Source organism: Notamacropus eugenii, chromosome 1, assembly GCF_028372415.1.
Source record: "Notamacropus eugenii isolate mMacEug1 chromosome 1, mMacEug1.pri_v2, whole genome shotgun sequence".
NCBI lineage: Eukaryota > Metazoa > Chordata > Mammalia > Diprotodontia > Macropodidae > Notamacropus > Notamacropus eugenii.
In genome coordinates this window covers 331,897,934-331,919,385 of record NC_092872.1, presented here as the reverse complement: position 1 = coordinate 331,919,385, position 21,452 = coordinate 331,897,934, and the positions used below count along the sequence as shown (strand labels likewise).

Below are 21,452 nucleotides of genomic sequence, written 5' to 3'. Positions count from 1 at the left end.
AACCCACTGAGTTTATAATGCCTTTAAGACATCTTGTATGAGGCTGGAGCTCAAGAGGCTAGACTGGATATATAGATTTGGAAATTATCTGCAAAGAAATGATAACTAAACATATGGGAGGGTGAACATAAGGTCATTAAGTAAGAGCAAAAAGACAGAAGAAGGTCCAGGATGGAGCCTCCAAATATAAATATCCCCATGGTTAGTGGATAATGTTTTGGCAAAGGAGACTGAGGGGTCAAATAAATAGGTGAAACATAAGGATAATGTCACAAAAACAGAATATTGAGCACATAAGGGAAGTAGGGGGTAGGTGACATGATTAGATGTGAACTTTGCCAAAATCAACTTGTCAGCTGGGTGGAAGATGGACTGGAGTGAAGGGATCAATTGTGTAAAATATTGCGTTCAGGTAAAAAAAAAGGATCAGGATTGAGAAGAGGCCATTAGATTTAACAACTAAACAGACTATTGCTCCCCTCCCTGGTCATCCTTTCCAGTACCAGCTGCACCTCCCTTCAGGCTCCCCAAATCATTGGTCCTAGAGGGGTAGTCAAAATACACTCACCACTGCCACTTCTAGACTCTATTACCATCACTCAGCAACCTCTTTTCCTCTTGAGGCCCAGAGGAGAATGCCCAAGGTCACACAAGTTTAAGGTTTAGAGGCAGGATTTCCATCCAGGTCTTCTGACTCCAGAACCAGCACTCTTTTCATTGTACTAAAAAAATGCAGTGGATCTTTAACCAAAGACTTCTTGTGGGTATACGAGGGGAAGAGGACTTTATATTCAGGTATGGATTGTACAAGATAGTGTCTTATGGTAAAATCCTAAAGGCAACACTGGAAGAGAATTGGATTTGGAGTCAGAGAAACTGGGTTTAAATCATGGCTATTCCATTTTATCATCTGTGTGACACCAGTAAAGTCATTTGCTTCTCTGGGTGTTAGTGTTGTCATCTGTAAAGTGAAGGACTGGATTAGATGATCTAAGGCTGCTTCTAGCACTAAAGCCACGACACTTTGCTCAACTTCCTTTCTTTGATTTTTGTTAACAATTCAAAGTTATTCAAAGTCCACTGAAGTGAATAAGGCAGATGACTTTATTTTCAGTCAAAAACAGGACATAAAGTTTTAAAGAAACAAAATGACTGACTTTTCTTATATAGCTGGTAAAAAAAATGGGCTCTAAAGGCAATTCCATAAGAGATCCAGAAATGTTAAAAGTAATGCAGTTAAAAGTAATGGAAACTATTTTGAAGAATGACATTTCATTTGTGTATGTTTTTGAAATACCAAATTATTTTACACTCATACTGGGTACACAGACAGTATAACAACATAAAGACTTATAACTAAAATGTGATCTACATTATGAAAATAGAAAAAAAATAATACCAATTCAGGAGTAAAGTCTTTTTCTCCAAACCAGTTAATCAGGTACTCTAGGACACTAGTTATTGTTGCCTTTTAAAAACAAGAAATTTTATTAGTGGAAAAAATAATGAATATCCAAGACATTTTAGTGTATATATTTTATACAGTTAGTTCAGTATTTTTATGCAGAATATATACTAATTCTTTATGTATTTCACAGGAAGACAGCAACTGTACTATAACTAGTTTGAATTAGATGGTTGCCATAAGGACCTGGCTCAAGATATATAGGCCAATGATATACTCATTGTTTCAATTATCAACTATTGCTCAGGCTTAAGTTACGTAAACTGGAGGGATGAATACAGAGATATCTAAAGAAATCTATGTCTGTGATTTATATTTACCAGAATGATTTATTTCCTTTTTTCAAATATTCTTTCTCCTTATAGTACCTAATGCTTATGCATAATGAAAATAAATGTGAAATTCTTACTGGACATGACTCAGTAGTTACAAAAATAAAAAAGGAACAAGAGTTTATAAAGGATTTGAAAACGAAAGGATCAGTTTTCATTTATAAATGTAGAAACTATCAATAATTATAAATGAAATATAATTTATAGACACACATGTGCATTTATAAACACATATTCATGTGAATATTTATTTATTTTGGTCTGGGAATGTAGTTTTATTAGTGTAGGAAAACCCGAGGTAAGGAAACTCCATTTACCCATGTAGACAATTTTGTAATTTATAGTCAGACAGTTGCATGGAGCACTGAGAGGGTTAAATGATCTGACTCGTGTCACAGAGTTATTACATATTAGAGGCAGAGCTTGAACCTTCATCTTCCTGACTACAAAATCAGCTGTCTATGTCACACCATGTCATTTTATCACATGTATGTATATATACATGAATATATGTGTGTGTATATATGTGAAATATTTAATTTTAAGTCCATGTCTATGACTTAGTTTTCTATCTATATATAGTTCTTTATACCTATAAGGCTAAAATTTAACTGAACCATGTTTTCACCCAGTACTACACATATATATTGCAAACATATGTTTGTATATATACATATATACACAAACACATTTTAAGAAAGGTTTCACTTATTTTAAATTAAGATGAGTTTTACCTGATTCATCCTGCTGACAATACTAAGCAAGGGAGGAAACCCAATCTGTAAAAAAGAAATAAAGGCAGCACTAAAATATGATGAATGACAGACAGTATAAAGTTTTTGTTTTTACTGAGGAAATTTCTATACATAGACACAAAGAAAAATATAAAAAAAATGTTCTTCATATTCTACTGGTTTTTAGTATATTAGAATATACTAATGATGTACAAGAAAACAATGACCTCTCAAAAATTAAGCATTTGTTTAAAAATATAGTATCTTTCTAGTAACTAAAAATAGCAACATGCAAGGACAAAAATGGAATATTCCTTGGAAAAGCAAGAGTTCTATATTTGAAGAATTCAATGAAAAAACTAACCTGCACTTAGATAAGCTGTGATATCTTTATTTTATATCTGATGCTTACTTTTTCCCTCTTTGTATTACACAAAATTTGTATCTCACAGTCAATGGCTCACATCATGGCTCACATCATGGCTTTATATATTTTGGATTTACAAAGTGCTTTTCTCACAAAACCCCGATGACATAAGCAGATTAGATTCCATCAAGAAGTCTTCAAGTAAAGCTAAAATTTAGGAATGAAGAAATGCTTTTATTGGAGATTTAGCTCGTCAATTTTTTGTTGTTTACTCATTTCTGACTCTTCATTCACCCTATTTTGGGGTACTCTTGGCAAAGATGCTACAGTGGTTTGCCATTTCCTTCTCCAGGTCATTTTACAGATGAGGAAAATGAGACAAACAGGTTAAGTGATTTGGCCAGGCTCACACAGCTAATAAGAGTCTGAGGCCACTTCTGAATCCAGGTCTTCCTGACTTCAGGACTGGTACTCTATCCACTTTGCCACCTACTGTCCCACTAACTTTACCAGTAATTTGCTCTATAATCCTGGGCCAGTCATGACCTTGCTATATACATCAGCTTCTTCATTGTAAAATGAAGATAAACACTTATTTATCTTATGTCCAAGCACTGCTTTAGATAAAAGATGGGAAAGTGCTCTGAACTTAATTAAAAACATATTAAGATATTAACATGAGAATTATTAAAAATTATTAAATGTAAAAAAAAAAAATCACCTGTCCTGTTTTTCCAAACAGGTTTTTTTCAGTAGTAAGCAGCTTGGTTTCATCTACCTTAACTTTTCAAATAAGCATAAATATTTTGTTACATTCATTCTACAGTATAAATTGTTCTGTAATCATTTCTCCTGCATTAAGCATGTCCCTCCAAATATATTATAGCTTTTGGGGAGAAGGGAATATATACTTTTTGAGGTATTTATCAACAGTGTTTAGCACAAAAAGGGTATTCCCATTAATTTCTTGTTAATAGGTCAATCACATAGAACTCTTCACATTTATAATAGTTCAGATCTACATAAACATACAAAAGCAAGTCAGACTGGAACTAAAACACTCTGTCATGAATTATTTTGGGCAAGATAGCCTTTAAGGTTTCTTCTGTAATACTGATTCTAAGGAGAAAGGATAAGTACTATATGATCCTTATTAAATGGTGTAGTCATATTAACTTATATTGATTTGAATACGTTGCTTTAATTAGATTTGATCATATATACATATACGTACACACACACACGCCCTACATTAAGTTAACTGGATTTTTTAGTCTCTTCTCTACTAATAATACTGTTTGATCAAGTCATGTTACTCAATCATTCTGTAACTAGTTTCCTTATGCTTTAAAGAAAGAATTCCATCAGTCACCCTATCAATTTCACATGAATATTGTAAAGATGGAATAAGAGACTGAAAACAATTGAAAAAAATTATAAGAGTTACATGTATACTCCATGATACTATTAGGAGTTACTTATTTCAATTACTGTCCACAGTGATGGTGGTGATGGAGAACAGTTAATCCTCATAACAATCCTGAGAGGTAGGTGCTGTTACTATTCGTATTTTTCAGTTGAGGAAACTTGGGCAAACAGAAGTTAAGCTACTTGCCCAAGATCAGGAAGCTAGTTAAATATTTGAGGCTGAATATGAACTCAGGTCTTCCTGACTGCAGGTCTAGCACCATGCTGTTTCATGATACCTTGAAGGAGCTCATATGTAACTTTTTTTAAGTGTTCTTATTTAGAACACAAAACAAAACAGAAATTTGAGTCATCATGATTTTGCCATCTTAAACACATCACGTACCTGCACATAGTCTATTCCTGGATTTTCACCTGTAGCTGTTGCAACAGACATTTCAGCATATAACCTTTCACCCAGACAAAATTTTTTCCAGCCTTCTTCATCTTCAGATTTTGGCTGAAAGATGTGGAAAAAATTTACTTTTAGCAAGTTACTAGGCACAGTAACAACCTTCAGAATTTTACAAGGTAGAATAGACCTTATTGTAGGATAGCTCGAAAATTTGCCAAAACTCATTTCTTATACTCAAACTGAGATGGCAATGCCTAAGTTTCCTTCACTGAAGCCTCTCAAACTTCTCCCTTCATTTTATCCTTCTACAAATATAAGACATGTACTGAATAGCATTGGACTCCTGTTTAGGTGACAGGGAATGCCTCTTCCTCACCTACATGCTAAGCTTCACAAAGGTACTTGTTAGAACACCTGGTTCTTCTTTTATGGCACTATTATTGAAATTTTAAAAATTCACTCAATAAGAAAACCTAAGAAACTTATGTCCTCTCTAAATGCTGAAGACATATTTCACATCTCAAAATAACGTCTAGATACGACTCCATAAACATGAGGAAAAACCTATCAACCTCAAGATTTAAAGATGTTAGGTTGGGGGAAAAATGCCACGTATTAAAATAATATACCACTGATTTTTATTTTTTCAGATTACTGATGCTTCCATTTTATAGACACACAGAATGACAATGGTATATAAAGGAAGAGAGTGAAAATTTTGTAAAAGTTAATTCTTCTTCAAGTTGGTAATAAATACAAATGAAGTAAAACCACATACCATGGTGACGTTGCTATCCAAATGTTGTGATTTCCAGTGATTTCTATGTTTATTCACACTCTAAGAGACAAACAAACAACAATTTTAATTTTGTATTTTAACTTAATGCTAGTCAAACAAAATAGGTGCACATGAGGGAAATGACTGCATATAATAAAAAAATCAAGCTTCACAAAAACATTAGCAATTAAATTCAGTTAGGTGCCTACAGTGTGGAAGCCATTGTGCTTGACCATGGGGAAATAAAACAAAAACATTTCTTGCTGTCAGAGAGTTTATATTCTCTTGGGAGATAGAATACTTATAGAGGTAAGTAAAACCAAGATACTGTGAAGAGGAAGAGTACTAACAATTTGCAGTAAAACTTGCTTGCGTATCTTTTATGTAGATAACAATTTAGCATCTAATCTAAAAATAAAACAATGTCCTTTAGATTTAAAATCCTATTTTTCTAAGAGCATAAGGAAGAAATAAATGAGGGGAGGGTTTACTTGGACAATTAACTATAATTACCTGGCGAATAGTTGAAAATTGTGCTACTTGTTGCTGTTGCCACTTAAGTGTTGGTGAGTATCCTTCAGGTGCAGGCTGGCATCCTGAAAGCTAGAAAAAACAGACCTCAAATGTTATAACAGTAATGTTATAACTAGAATCAGATAACTCCAAGAACATTACATAGTAAGAACCTTGCACATAAGTATTTAGTAAGTGCTCATCATGTGCTAAGTGCTACAGATACAAAGAAAGGGAAGAATAGATCCTGTCCTCAAAGATAATACATAACTATATATATACAAGATATATCCAGTGGGCAGATGGAAGGTAACCTGAGAGGGTAAGGGACTTGGAAGTGGTGGGGTCAAATTTTGAGGGAGGAACTAGGAAACGTCTCCTATGGAAACCAAGGGTAGAGGTGAAGAGGCAGAGCAGCCCCAGCATGGGGGGTGGTAAAGCAGGAGACAAAAAGTGCAGGCAGTACAAAGGGATGGAGCGTCATGTTTGAGAAACTCCAAACAGGCCAGTGTAGCTGGATCACAAAGTGTGTGGAAAAGAGTAAAGAGTAACAAACCTGGGAAAAGAACGTACAGGCCAAGTTATAAAGAGCTTTAAATGATCAAGAGGAATTTGATCCTGGAGGCAATAGGGAACCACTGGAGCACATGGGGAGGAAAGGGGCAGGATGACATGCTTAGACCCATGTTTTAGGGAAAAAAAAATCACTGACAGCTGAATGGAAGACAGATTAGAGTGGGAAGAGATGTAAGGCAAGAAGACCAATGACGAGGCTACTACAGTAGTCAAAGTGAGAGGTGTTGGGGGGGAGAGTGGAGCAGGACTAGGGTTGTGGGATATTAATCCACTAGGAGGGTCTACTAGGGTAGTGGCAAGACAGGGCATATATGAGATGTTGTAAAGATAGTAATTACAAAATTATATGTGTGGAGTGAGGTGTTTACAATGACACTAAGAATGACTTGGAAGGATGGTACTGCCTTTGACTGTAAGAGAAAAGCTCAGAAGGGGAAAAAGGTTTGAGGGAAAAGATAATGAGTTCTGTTTTGGACATCCTGAATCTGGTATGCTATAAGACATTCAGTTGAAAATGTGCAGAGTCATATAGGACTGTAACTCTGGAGTAAGAGTAAAGTTGGAAATATAGATATAAGAATCATCTGCATAGAGATGTTAGCTGAACTCATGGAAGCCAATTAGACTACCAGGAAAAACATTAGAGTGAAGAAAAGGGGAGGCCTCAAGACAGTCTTAGGAAACACCCAAGATTAGAAGGCATGACACAAAGAGTCAGTAAAGGAAACTGAGAAGGGTTCAGACTGGAGGAGAACCAGGAAACAGCACGAAAACTTTGGGGAGAGAGTATCCAGGAAGAAAAGGTGATCAACAGTGTGAAGGCTTCAGAGAGGTCAAGAAGGATCAAGAATGAGAAAACATCATTAAATTTGGCTGTTCAGAGATCACTGATAACTTTGGACAGGGCAGTTTTAATTGAGTGTTAAGGTTGGAAGTCAGACTGCAGAAGGTTTAGAAGAGAGTGAAAGAAAAGGGGAGGAACTGAGTGTAGGTGGTTTTCTTATGGAGTTTAAGCCAGGAGATGAAAAAGAACTAGTATGAATGGCAGGATCAAATGAAGGTTAAGGATGGAGGAGCCAGGGGATGTTTGTAGGTATCAGAGAAGGCTATATATATCATATACATATATATACAGAACCACGTATATATAAAACATACATATAGTTATACATTTATAGATATCTATATCTATATAAAAAGAAAAATGAAAAATTAAGATAAGATTATGAATGGAAAGTGAAAAGGTACTTTAGAAGACTCTAGTACAAGTCACTTATTTTTACAGATGAGGAAACTAAGGGTCAGAAAGGTTAAGTGACTTGTCCAAGGTCAGGTACATAGTGAGGGGCCAAGCCAAGATTTAAACCCTGGTCCTGACTTTCAAATGTAGTACTCTTTCCAATATAGTGACTAAGTAAATATTCCAAGAATCCATTAAGTTATTAATTATGTTAAATCCTTATGTCTTCCTTCACAGACTGATTAGTTGTTATAGCAAAAAAAAAAAAAAAAAGGAAAAACCCAAACTCAAAAGATACTTGGTAACCAACATTTGGATGAGCAAACCTGTTTAGATTGGTCTAGCCAACATTAGGATGAGCAAACCTGTTTAGGTTGGTCTTTGGATGACAGCTACTGTCTGGATATATTAAGAGGCACTTTAAAATAGCATAAGTCCCTTCAATAGTAAAAAAAAAAGATCCATGTTAACTTCAAAGAAAGCACAAAATGACTTATATTTAGCAGCTCACCTGGAAGTAGAGAAATAATCTAAACTACATGATTAAGAAGTAATACAGTTCTATGTTTCTTACCTCCCCCCCATCTAGCCTTAATAATAAATGCCCTAAATTTAATCCAACAGATTGAAAATTACTTTAAATGTTAACCTTCTACTTAGTAGGCTGTAAATCTGTACACTGATTTAATGGAAAGAGAGCTGACCTTGTCAGGAAGATCTGGGTTCAAGCCCTATCTCTGACACAAACTGGATGTGTGACTGAGCAAGTTCCTTAACCTCTCACTGTTCCCAAGGTAACTCAGACTATAAAGTTAAAGAAGAGTTGCATACCTACATTGATAAGGGGGATTCCTCACCCAGGAGTAATCTACAATAATGAAATCATATGTTTAGTTAAAAAAAAAAAGCAACCCATAAAACTGTCATTAGTCTATTTTTCTGATGGAGCATAGAAATAGTTCATAAAATTATTTAGAGAATTACTTGAAATGAAATGCCCCCACTAAACAGGGTAAATCAGCACGCTAACTTACTACTGTCTATTACTATCTTCTGAAAAGAAATTATAGGCTAAATTATAGGTTATGGATTAAAATATCACTGATTAAAATACACACATATGAATGTGGAATATGAAGCAATTATTCAGAAAAGAAAATAAACTTGTGTTAAAATGAAAAAAAATTATCTTAAGATATTGGGGGGTAGTGGGGAGTCTGTTGCTACTTTTGTTAAACAGAGAGACTATATAAAACCAAATGTCTTTCTGATCAAATTCTGTGCAATGCCTACTAATACCATCTTCCATCCAATAAACATTCACTAAAAATGTAAGCCTTGGAGGGCAGGGACTTTTTGTGTTTGTTTTCCTATGCCTACCACAGTGCCTTGCACATAACAGATGTGTAATTAGATATTTTAAAACTGAAATAGTACATAATACTGATTATAAAAATCAAGACTCATAAAATGATTTTATCTACTATCCATATAAAGTTTACGTAAAAAGATCCTTCCCTTAATATTACATAGCTGAAAGGGACCTTAGAGATCATGTAGTCTAAACTCTTCTTAGTTAAGAAAATAGGTCCAAAGAATGCCCAAGGTTTAATAAGTATCATGGTGTAAATTTAAACTGCAGCCTTTTCACTCCATAGGCAATGTTTTTCTAGAACTCTATGTTTCTTCTGTAAACTATTAATAGTCACTACTTCTGTACTGCCACACATTACACGGAAATAGGAAATATAAGTTTGCTGACCTATAGAGTATATAGTATTAATAGAACAAACGTTGAAGTCTCAAAGCTGGTTTATTCTTTTGGGAGAAAAGCTTCCCACTCTGCTACAAATATGACTATAAATCATCCTGGAAGGCAGAGATTTTGGGGCTTTTTTCTGTATCTACTCCCAGTTCAAGTGGAATGCTCAAAGGAATTTAATAAAATGTGTTACATGGAAAACCATCCTCAAAATAGTTACTGAAGATACAAAAAAATTACTTTAAGAACAATATACACACATAAAATGCATTTAAGCCCTACACTCAGAGTTAGACAAATGGGTAAAGACTTAAAGTTGCTCTCCAGTATGGTACAGTGGAAAGGGCACTAAATTTAGAGTTACAGGATCTGAATTAAAATTCCAGTTCTGACAATCACTAGCTGTGACCTTGAGAACCTCAATTTCCTCATCTGTAAGTCTCCAAGTTCTCTTGCATCTCTAGATCTACAGCCAAACAAAAAGCAGGGTTATGGTGCCAAAGGCAAATACCACCGAAATAGTCAAAAGTTACCTACTTTGCTACTATACTGGCATTAATGGAAAAGTACATTGTATGAGTATGAGTATGTGTATGTGTGTGTGTAAATATATACACACATATCATTCATACTATCATGGATAGTATCCAATTAACTACGTTTAATTACTAAAGGTGCTAGAATAATGACAGCTAGCATTTACAGTTTTTTGATACTGTATGTCACAAAAATAAGGTAGGTTCTATTATCCTCATTTTACAAATAAGGAAACTGAGGCAGACAGAGGTTAAGTAACTTGCCCAGGGTTACATATAGTGTCTGAGGACAGATTTGAATTTAGATCTTCTTGACTCCAGGTCTGGCCTACCTACCTCAAAGGACTTAATCCACTAAATGAAATTTTACAGCTGAATGAACCCTTAAAAAAAAAAGAACAATATTATAGCTGAAGAAAGCATGGCAGAACAGGGACTTAAAAAATATGAGCTCCTGGAGGGCGGGGGCTGTTTCTGCCTTTCTCTGTATCCCCAGAGCTTTAGCACAGTGCTAGGCACAGGGTGTGTACATACTGGATTGACTTCGCTCTAAATCCTCGTGACACAAGCCTATACAGTAGAATGGCAGAGATTTCAACTTCGAAGATGAACTGTGATTTCTGAATACTGAAAGACCCTCTAGGATCTGATTATTTTAAGAGGTCTAATGCTTATGCTGTGCAGATAAATTTCCAGTACTTAACCGGAAAAAACGCTTAATAATAACACATTGTATAAAACTCACTGAAACATTCACGGTTTGCTTCCTTTTCAACTTCTTTGGGTCAATGTGTGCCACCACAACATCCGGACATTGCGCTGCCTCAAGCCTACGGATCAATTAAAAAAAAAAAGAACTTAAAAAATTTTTCATTTCAGGATTAATTCGTTCCCTCATCTGCATTTCTAGTTGCACGAAAGGTTTGGGGAAGTTCGCTCAGCAGCGCACCCAGCCCCCGCAGCAACCGAGGTGCTCCACCCCCGGGACGAGCGCGCCCCCCAGCCACCCCAGGCGGCGGCTTCCGGGCTCGGGAAGGAGGCGCCCCCTAGGTGGGACGTGGCGCCCCCCGGGTTAGGACGCGGCGCTCCCCCCTTCTCTCCCCCCTCCGCCCCCCGGGCGCCCCGCCTCGGCCACGTCGGCGAGGGAGGGGGAGGGGGCGCTAGGGCGACTCCACCCACGCCGCAGGCCTGAGTGGGGGAAGGGGGACGTGTTTGAGGCCGGACGCTCCGAGCCAAGCCACTCACTGGACCCTTTTCAGGTATTCCTGGGGCGTCCGAGGTGGCACGGAGGGGTCGAAGTCTTCCTCCAAGTCGCAGGGTTCCACAGGTAAGAGGCGGGGCATCAGCTCCTCCACCGCCGATTCCATAGCGCCTCCACCCAGGCGGTGCGGTCGAGGTGAGCCGTGGGACCAGGCCGGGCAAGCTCCCCTCTGCACATGCGCCACGGGCAGGCCCCAGAGCATGCGCATAGAATAGCTCGTGCCAGCTTCCTCCCTTCCCCCTTCTTTCCCTTTCCCCTTCCGTAAGAGTGGGCTGACGTAGTTTCCTGTTCCTGGATAACCTCACGTGTCGCTGTGTTCTGATAGAGTCTGAGGCCTGCGGCTTACGTTCTTTACCATCCTTGGGGCCTCTCATCGTGACCTGAAAACGCAGGGTGGAGGTTGGCTGTGTTCCCGGCGAGGCCGGAGCAGCCATCTCCAGTCTCCGCTGCCCGCTTTTCTCCTGGGGAGACTAAGTCCTGCCAGGAGGGGAAGCAGGACGTTGGTACCGGAGTTTGGCCACTCTGCTGTCACCCAGAAAGAGGGGTTACAGACTCAAATGACGTCAGTGATTCCGTGCTGACCCCATTGGGGTTTTCTTGGCAGAGGTGCTGCAGGGCTTCGCCTTACTGGTCTCCACCCTGTTGGTTTCTGGAGGAACTGAAACTTCTTGCCTAGACTTCAGTCTAGATGCTGATGGAGGAAGTGCCCTGGCACCTTGCGATGAGTGTGATGATCCCAGAGCCTCCTCAGTTACCTCATGTGAAGAGTGTGTGTATGTGTGTTGGCACGGTACTCATAGGAACCCCTGATTGGATCTATTAGCACCTGCCATGAAGCTGAGGAGATTGTTGTCAGACTCAAAGGACATACTGTCTATAGAGAACTTGGGGGTTGTTGTCAACAACAACTGGACTTCAAGAGTTCAGAGGATAGACTTTGGTTATATTGTAAGGCTGTGGAAATAGTTGGCCTCACTTTTTTGTGCTCTTCTCTGGTGTGATTCTTTCCCTCCCCTGGATTTGCAATAAGGAACAGAGAGGGAAGATCTCTCTCCACCGCAGGTTGCAGTGGTAGTTACAAGGATATGGCCATAAAAACATGTATTGAATTAGCTGAGCCAAAGTTAAAAGGATCATAGTTGTAGAGTAGACCTCAGAAGCCTTTTATTGTAACCCCTTCATTTGACAAATAAAGGAAACTGAAGCTGAGGGAAGTTAAATACTTGACTTGTACAAGGTCAGGATTTGAACCCAGATTTTCTAACTCCAGAACCAGTGCTCTTTCCACTGTTTTGCTTCAGTGAATTTTTTTTTTTTTTTGCTTTGCTATTTTTCCTCCCCAAGCATGAATTAGCAACTTGCAATCCTGAGAAATGGAGGTTTCCGGCCTATGTTTCAAGCTACCCCTTGGATGGAGTCCCTGAGTTTGAGATTCAGGTATCAGCTGATCAGAGGAGAGCTTCAATTAATAGAAAATGGGTATTGCCAGCACCATTCTTCCGTGAAGGGCTAGTGCAAATTGAAGTCATGTCCTGGCTGGCCATTGTACCTAAAACTTGTGAGTTGCTTGAACCATACAAGTCTGAGGTGAAAGTATAATATCTGCTTCAAAGCAAAATTGTTTTTCTTTCTGGGGGAGAATAATGCATATAATGGACTAATTGAATGGATTACATATTTTGTATTTTTTCATGTGTACCTTTGAGTCCTTTGTATCTTAAGCATTTTCTGTGATGGAAGAAATAAATACCATCTTATACTTGGTATCTCTATTGTACATTGAGTACCTTTTCTAGAGAGAACCTAGACATGAACAGTACTAAAATTTGTTTTAAATATTTTTCTGGGATTATTCTGAGCTGCAGGTATAGAGGAAGAAAGAGCAAAAATATGCCCTTCCACCCCAACTCCTTCCCCCAATGAATCCAGATATGTATAAGCCCAGAGCTCCCAGATTAGGGATGACCATGGTGCTCTATGTGATACATTGCACATAAAACTACTGATGCATTTCTGACACAGGAAATGTATTATTATTGGCAGTGTATCGCCAAGGCACAGATGGCAACTATGGATATGCTGGTGTAGATCTAAATTGCAAAATATAATAGACTCTCCATATAGAAAGCAGAAGAAAAACATTTATTCAAACACCAGAAAGCCAAATCCATCGTAGTAACCAAGAAGTTGATACACATTATCCCTGCAGGGGACAATTCCATTCCCAAGCCTTCCCACAAGCAAACACTTACAATCCTAGTGGTCTACTTGGCTGTGTCCTCTCTCAAACCTAACCTCTCCTACCCACTTCCACCCAGTTCTGCTCTAGCCTTCCTGTCCCACCTGTTCAGCAAGCTCCTCCTACCACATGTGATTAGGCTTCTATGTGATATAAACAAGTCACATGGACTTATTAATGGATGGGAAAGATCTTCAAATTAAGCAAAAATATATTAACAATACATACAGTGGGCCACATGTAAAATGAGGGGATTAGACTAGAAAGTTCCTCCAGGTCTAGAACTGTAGTCTTAGTACATGGGCATTTCTGGGAATTCTCATGGAAGACAAGGGTGCTGGAATTGAAGTTAAGACTGAAACTTAAAAGGGGGAAGAGAAAGAACTATTATGCTTATTTTATGTGGGGAAATGGTATAGTAACATCCTAGCCTGGTGCTTTATTGTTGTATGGAGATGTATGTAGAAAGGCCCAGGTCTTAAAAGCTTTTCTGGGGCAGCTAGATAGAACTGGGATACAGTACCAAGCCTAGAGTTAGAAGATCTGAGTTCTAATCTTACTTCAGATACAATAGCTGTGTGACTCTGACAAGAGTTTGTTTGCCTCAGTTTCCTCATCTGTAAAATGGGGATAATAATAGCACCTACCTCCCAGGGTTGTTGTGAGGATCAAGTGAGACAGTCATTATAAAGTGTCTGGCACATAGTAAGAACTATATAAATTAGGTATTATTATAGTACCTGGAGTCTGGGAGACTTGAATTCAAATCTAGCCTCAGATGTTCACTAGCTATGTGACATTAGGCAAGTCACTCAACCACTCTGTCTCAGTTTCCTCAACTGAAATCAGGGATGATAATAACATTTACCTCACAGGGTTATTGTGTGAATATCAAATGAGATAATATTTGTAAAGCATTCAACACTAAGCCTGACACATAGTAGGTGTTATATTATAATTTATACTATTTTGATAGTTATTATTAATTATTTCAGTGTAATACATGTTCAGGTGGGTCCTACTAAACTGAAAAGACTCACCTGACAGACTGTATTTCTTGTTTGAAGTCCAGCCAAGCTAAATTTATGGCAATTACTAGGTTGGTGAGTAGTGATGAATTTGTGGGCCATAGCAATTTTTGAAGATAGAATATTAACTTGTAAGAGGGTTTCAGTGGTGAAGAAAGTATACCTACACCATTGTAACCACAAATCTGTTGAGTATTGAAATGACATACATGCATGGTGACTTTAGTACTGCTGAAAAAGCAACGTGGTTTTTTTTTTTAGAGTACTTGAGGGTTTCCTGGGTTCCTTGATAATTTCATAGCCTATTATTTGAAGTAATTCACATGCTGAAGGGCAAGAACAGCTTTAATAAAGTTATGTTTTACTTTCCTTCATGTTGTATGGATTTTTTTTCCCACCTTTGCATTCTTCTATGCTATTTCCTCTTCCTCTGTCAACATATATCAGGACAATGCTGTTAAGGTACAAATGTGGTGATCCTAACTACCTTAGTTAGTGAAAAGACTTGTTAAAAATTCTGTGTGCTCCCAAACAAAATATTTTTATTCAAGTGAATTCTTTCAGAAAGATTTATGTAATGAGGCTGACTTGATTTGGTTCACAGGGAAGATAGAATAGATACATCTCCAAAGGCCCTTCTCCAAGGGAGATTTCATTTCTTGCCAGGGGGGGAAGCAGGAGGTTAGAGGAACAGAGCCTGACTGCTCTGATGTTCTTAGAGTGAGGGAATACCAGGCTAGACTTATATTAAATATTATTAGCCTAGGAAATGGAATTTTTAGGTTCAAGCTAAATTCCTAATTGCTATTCATTAATGGTGAAAGAAGGACCCCAAGTTTAATATCCAAGACTTGACCCTTTTCCCAGCAAATACCAGTTCCATAAGGAATATACAAAACAAAAACAAACAAAAATAAAAACCCACCTTTTGAGCTGATAGAAAATATAAACCAGAGAAGGTATACATATGAGAAAAGATACTTCAATAACACAGACTGAAGGAACTCTCCCATTGGATCAAAGTTCTATATGTCACCTTCTTGCCAGAGTCTTTCTTCTTTCATGGTCCCTAGGAGAGTTCCTCACGTGGCTTCTCTCTCTACACTGGAAGCTACAAGTAGGAAGAGACTGAAGATCTCTTTTTTCTCCCCTGTCTACAACTGTCCCCTCATGTATTCTCAGGGTATTGATCTCCACAATGAGGAGAGAGTCCCATACCATTGGGTTCTGGGATTCAAGCTTACATTCACACATCCTTTTTTTTTTTTTTTTTTGCAAAATAGATTTTAGTTCTGAAATAATATGAGTAAATGAAAAGGATAGTTCAAAACTGATATTGTAGGAAATCATGTGACCTAACATAATATGCTTAATTCCTCACTGTCTCCCCCCCTTTCCCCCACATCCCTTCAGTTGCCAAGCCTTGTTGATTTTACCTTTGCACTATCTTTTGTATAGGCCCACTTCTGTGACACTGCCAATACCCTGGGCAGGTCCTTATCATTTCACACTCAGAATAGTCTTCTTGTCTCTGTTCATTCCAGTCTCTCTTCTGCTCCTCTGTCAAATTGTCTAACCATGTCATCATCCAATAAGCTACAGTGGCTCCCTGTTAACTCCAGTATCAAAAATACGTTTGATTTTTAAAGCCTTTTAGAACCTGGCCCCTTCTTACTTTTCCAGGCTTCTTATATCTCACTCCCCTCCACACATTCTATGATACCATGAGATGGACCTCCATGGTGTTACTTTCAAGAGACACTACAGCTCCCAGCTTGATGCATTTTCACTTGCTGTCCCTCATGCCTAGAATTCCCTCCCTCCTCATTTCTGCCTTCTGATTTCCCTGGCTTCCTTCAAGTCCTGGCTAAAATCCCATCTTCCTATTATCATGAGTCTTTTCTCAGAATCCCTTTCTCTGTCTCTAGACTCAGCTCTAGATAGTCCTTGTTTAGTACTGTCTTGGTCTTTCAGAAAGAACATGGACCTTTTCCCTAGAACTGACAGAGGTTTTTCCAGTGCTTCTTCCCTGGAGCCTTAGTTTTGATTTGCTGTCACTCAGCAGGAGGTGGAAAAGCAGGGTATTCTTGGCAAACTAGTGAATTTGAGATTTACTTCTCCTTTATACATAATTGAGAACTCTTGGTAAGAAACTTAATGTGACTATTCGGTACATTTCTTACATCTTCATCTCTATAAGCTAGGCTGTTACCAGGAAATGGCTGTTTCCTTAATGTAGAATTCAGGGTTCCCTAGTTTTTTAAAAATTCTAAATACAGACAGTTCTCACTTTACAGAAATAGATCATTCCGTGGACCTCTGTGTAAAGTGATTTTTATGTAATGCGAATTCCCCCCCTCCCCAGCCTATATAGCAGAGGCATATACAAAATAATTTGTTGCTGTTTAATCATATCTGATTTGTCATGACTACATATGGGTTTTTCTTGGCAAAGATACTGGAATGGTTTGCCATTTCCTTCTTGAGTGGATGAAGGCAGACAGAGGTTAAGTGATTCACCTAGGTTCACTTAGCTAGTGAGTTTCTGAGACAGCCTATGACTTCAGGTCTTCCTGACTCCAGGCCCAGTGCTCTATCCATTGAGCCACTTAGCTGCCTCCAAGGCAAACAGAGGTTAAGTGACTTGCTTAGGGTCACACAGCTAGTAATTCAGATATACCTGACTCCAAGTCTAGTATTCTGTCCACTGAGGTCTAGATACCTCCTACAAAGTAATACCTTTATGCAAGTCATAAAATATACTAAAATGTAGACATAATAAATACAGTGCCATGATAATGAAGAGCAATGAAATGACAGGAAAAGTTAATGATAAAGTGTGTACAGCACTATACAGTAAAATTAATATAGGTATACAGTATGTTGCCCCTTCCAGTTGGCTGTACAACTTTTTAAAAATAAAATTATTGAGAGATGTTTAGTCAGTGGCTCTTTTCTTTTCCTTGTATGTTTGACGGTTATAAGCAATATTATCTTCAACTAGTCTTTGAACTTAAAAATCTCAAAGTATTTGGCTCCATCTTTGCAAAGCAAGAAAAAAAATTCACTCAAATTATGAAATACTTCAGCAAGCTGTTTCATTGTGAATCTTTTTGGTTTTACCTTAGTTCTGAAGCTTCCCCTTCCTCTTCTGCATTCTTTGCAGCTAGCAGCTCAATCAAATCTACATTCAATATTTCTTCCCTATAAGATTCAATCAACTCCTCCACATGTTTCTCATCTGCTTCTAGCTCCAATTCTTGTGCTAATTTTACAATATTGTTACTCACTTATTACAGTGTTTCATCTTTGTCAAATTCATGAAAATCAGGAATAAATTAGTCATACTTTTTAAAAAAACTCTTCATACATGTTTCTGTTATATCTTATCATTCCTTAGCAGTATTTCAGGTTGCATGGTAAATATTATAGGACTTCCAGAAATCTCTCAATATGAAGTGCTTATCTGCATTCAAAGCTTCAGTTGCCTGGGCAAATGAATGTGTAAACAGTATGCCTTGAAATTTACAATCACTCCCTGATCCATAACTTGAAATAGGTAGTGTTAGGGGGAAGGCAGACCATTTAACATTTTCATTAAAATCATCTAGATAGGGAGGATGACCTGGGACATTATCCAAAATAAGTAGAATGTTGAAAAGAATGCCATTATTATTATAAAACTTCTCCACTTCGGGAGTGAAGCAGCGCATAAATCCTCATTCAAAGATGATAAAGGTTATCCATGCCATAGGGTTAGCAAAATAACGCACAGGTAGTGTGGCTGTGCTGATTCCTTTCAATGATCTGGGATTTTCCAAGAGATGTATGTACAAGAGCAGGTTTTAATTTGCAAGTCCCAGATATGTGCCCTCCAAGCAGAAGAGTAACTCTGTTTTTTGAAGTTTTATGCTCCAATATAGTTTTTTCCCTCCACCAAGATGTAGATTTGAGATATTTGATACAATAGGCCAGTTTCATCTATACTAGGCCTGCACAACCTATGGCCTGCCAAAGGATTGTGGGTGGCCTGCAAAAAATGTAGAGGCTACATTTCACAGGCACCCAGAATCGTTTGGCAGGCTTGTGGGGTTGTGCCGGCCAGGTCTACATTAAAGATTTGCTTGAGCAAGTAGGGATCATCATCTATTATTTTTTGCAGGAAATCTGGAAACTTCTTTGCTGCTTCAATATTTGCACTAGCAGTCTCTCCTGACACTTGTACATTATGAAGTCATGCAAGATTTTTAAATCATACAAACCATCTGCTTGCTATAAATGCCTGTGTTCTTTTATGGTACTTTACTTTTAAATCTTCAAAGAGGTTTTGAGCCTTGGCTTGAATTTCACCAGACTCAAAGGAATATTCTGATTCTGGTCTTCTATGCACATAGTGAATAGTTTCTCTATCTCTAGAATAGCATCTTCTCTTTGTTTTGATAGATAAGTCAACTTCATGCAACCCTTTGCCTTTTGCAGTGCTTTATTTGGGCATCATCTTTCACTATGGTGTTTATAGTTGACACTGCAAGACTAAGTTTACATACTATTGATGACAATTTTGGCCTCCATATTTTATAATTATTTTCATTTTCCTTTCCAAATCTATTTGCTTGCGCTTATGAAATGGTTCACTTTTCCCCCTTAAGACTGACCGCATTTGTTACCAGTCATGGTGAAAGTGTAAGGATCACTATTGAACACAGGGAGAGAGGCACAGCATAACCGTATACAGACACATGGGGACAGACTTAAGATACTTCTCAGCTTCCCACCACCATTTATGCTGTTTGTATCATACTAACAGTATCTACTTTGCATAAGAAATTTTCTAATTTTTTTGTCTAATTTTTTTCGAATTTTGTTTTTCAGAACTCAGTAAAAGTTGAGTTTGCAAGAGTTTTAAAAATCTGTAATAGCCTAAGGGACTCAGTTCTTGAATATTTTGTAATCCAATGGAAGTTTTTGTGGGAAGACTGGCCAATGAGGGCCCAATCCTTAAGGCATGCTTGAATTTACTCTTCCTTGTTGGTTCTATTTCCATTCAAGTTGTGGAGCCTAGTGATTAGGGGACTGATTCAAGAATTGCTGTGAGCCATTGGGGGAGTGGGGGTGGGAGAGGCAGTAGCAGTAGATGCCACCCTGTCTTTCTGCCCAGCCACCACATGTCCTTGAATACAAACCTTTCTCTTTCCTACTTTGTTTTTATTATTACTTACTAGTATTCTTAGAAGTGAATCTCCAGGCAATCACTGTGTTCAGAGAGCCATCAAAGAGTTCTTGCCAGCAACCAGAGCCATATCACTTCGTCAGCAGTGGTGGCCAAGTCTGGTAAGAATCAAGCATAGCAGCTGTTTGGCCCAATCCAGCAATGGACTGACATGTCAGTCGGCAAACCATGCTGGCAAGGAATCAGCCTAAATGAGCAAGGGACTGACTCATCTATCAATGATACAATGCCCAGAAGCAAACCTGTTGGGGACTCAGAGAGGAGAAAAGGATTGCTCACACCAGTACTTCCACATTATGGCTTTCTCCAGCTTGGTTTAGATATATAACAGGTTGGCATAAGAAATTAAATGGGAAATATTGGGGAATTTTGTGGAAGCCACAGATGACACGTGAAGGCTGGCAGACAACACAGAAAAAGTTTAGAAACTCAGAGATGCATAAAATATATGTATAGTATTGTGTATCAACATATTTTATTTTTTAATACCATAATAATTCAGACTTCTTCTCTTTTACAATGAGAGGGCCAAAAACTTTTACACTTATTTTCCAGATCTGGGGGAGTGGCACTGTTCCCCTAATGCCAATGATGTGGAAGGGATAACTGTACTTGTAAGGTACCTCTGGATCCCACTTGTTCCCTACCTGTGTGCTTCACACCTTTGTGATCTAAACTTGAGCACATTCTCTTCAAGGACTATGCAGAGAGGAGAGTTTGCTTTGGAATTGGGGAATTGCTTTGTAACTTCTGTCTTTGCTATATCTTCCCATTATAGAGGAATTGATACCAATTGATTGGTAGATACTGGGGGGCACAGTGGATGGGGGCTCATGGGCGACAGTATTACAAATCCTAGCCCCTCAAGGTCACTCCTAGAATCCTGAGGGGAGTAAATTCATTGCCTTCTGGGGAACCTAAACTGCTGTCTAGTGTGAATTGGGAGAATTAGCAGAGAAAGGGTGTTACAGAAGTACTATAACTTTGAGACTTCCTGAACAAATATTGGCCTTTGTTTTGCAAGGCTTTTGTTTGTTTTACAATGGATTTAGCTGGCAAAAACTTGTCTCTAGAACCAGGATGTAATCATTAGCCCTTTCACTGAGAGATGATGAAATAGTACTTATGAGCTGTTAACTAGGCAGTTGAGCACTGTAGAGAGACCCTGCCTAACTACAAGAAACCTAGCAGAATTTCCATGGATAATTTGTCAGCATAAATCTGAAAAAGAAGAAATAAAGGAGACAAAGTCTTAAACTTTTTGACAGTCAAGCAGTGCAAGATTCGGTCGTGATATTTTTTTCTTGACATTTTGTAAGTGCATTTTTTTTTTAGCACTGAATAATATATTAGCATATTTTTTCCTTTTTTTTCTCTCACTGGAAACTAGGAAAAAGTAAAGAGGAATATCTATTTACAAGACTAACTGCAATATACAATGGCTATTGAACTAACAATGGAATTCATGCAATATGTGGGAAAACATATGGTTCACAGGAAAAAGAAAAAAATGGTCAGAATAGAGCGCTTGTGTTCCCAAACCATAATAATGAATTATTTTTCAAAAAG

At 38.0% G+C, this 21,452-nt stretch overlaps 2 protein-coding genes across 3 annotated transcripts in view; one reads left to right on the top strand and one right to left on the bottom strand.

The window, feature by feature from the left end:
• Positions 1-17,711, bottom strand: part of GEMIN2 (gem nuclear organelle associated protein 2) — a 34,145-nt gene extending 16,434 nt beyond the window's left edge. For both annotated transcript variants that reach the window (XM_072629764.1, XM_072629765.1), the window contains exons 1-7: positions 11,371-17,711; positions 10,871-10,955; positions 6,012-6,101; positions 5,499-5,558; positions 4,712-4,825; positions 2,532-2,576; positions 1,400-1,468 (exon numbers count right to left, since the gene is read on the bottom strand). In XM_072629764.1, the coding sequence (XP_072485865.1) occupies positions 1,400-1,468; positions 2,532-2,576; positions 4,712-4,825; positions 5,499-5,558; positions 6,012-6,101; positions 10,871-10,955; positions 11,371-11,594 (687 nt within the window). In that variant the 5' untranslated portion in view covers positions 11,595-17,711. The remainder of the gene's footprint in view (positions 1-1,399; positions 1,469-2,531; positions 2,577-4,711; positions 4,826-5,498; positions 5,559-6,011; positions 6,102-10,870; positions 10,956-11,370) is intronic.
• Positions 11,328-21,452, top strand: part of SEC23A (SEC23 homolog A, COPII coat complex component) — an 86,655-nt gene continuing 76,530 nt past the window's right edge. Inside the window, exon 1 of the mRNA XM_072629763.1 lies at positions 11,328-11,452. The gene's annotated coding sequence lies outside the window, so the exon portion shown is untranslated. The remainder of the gene's footprint in view (positions 11,453-21,452) is intronic.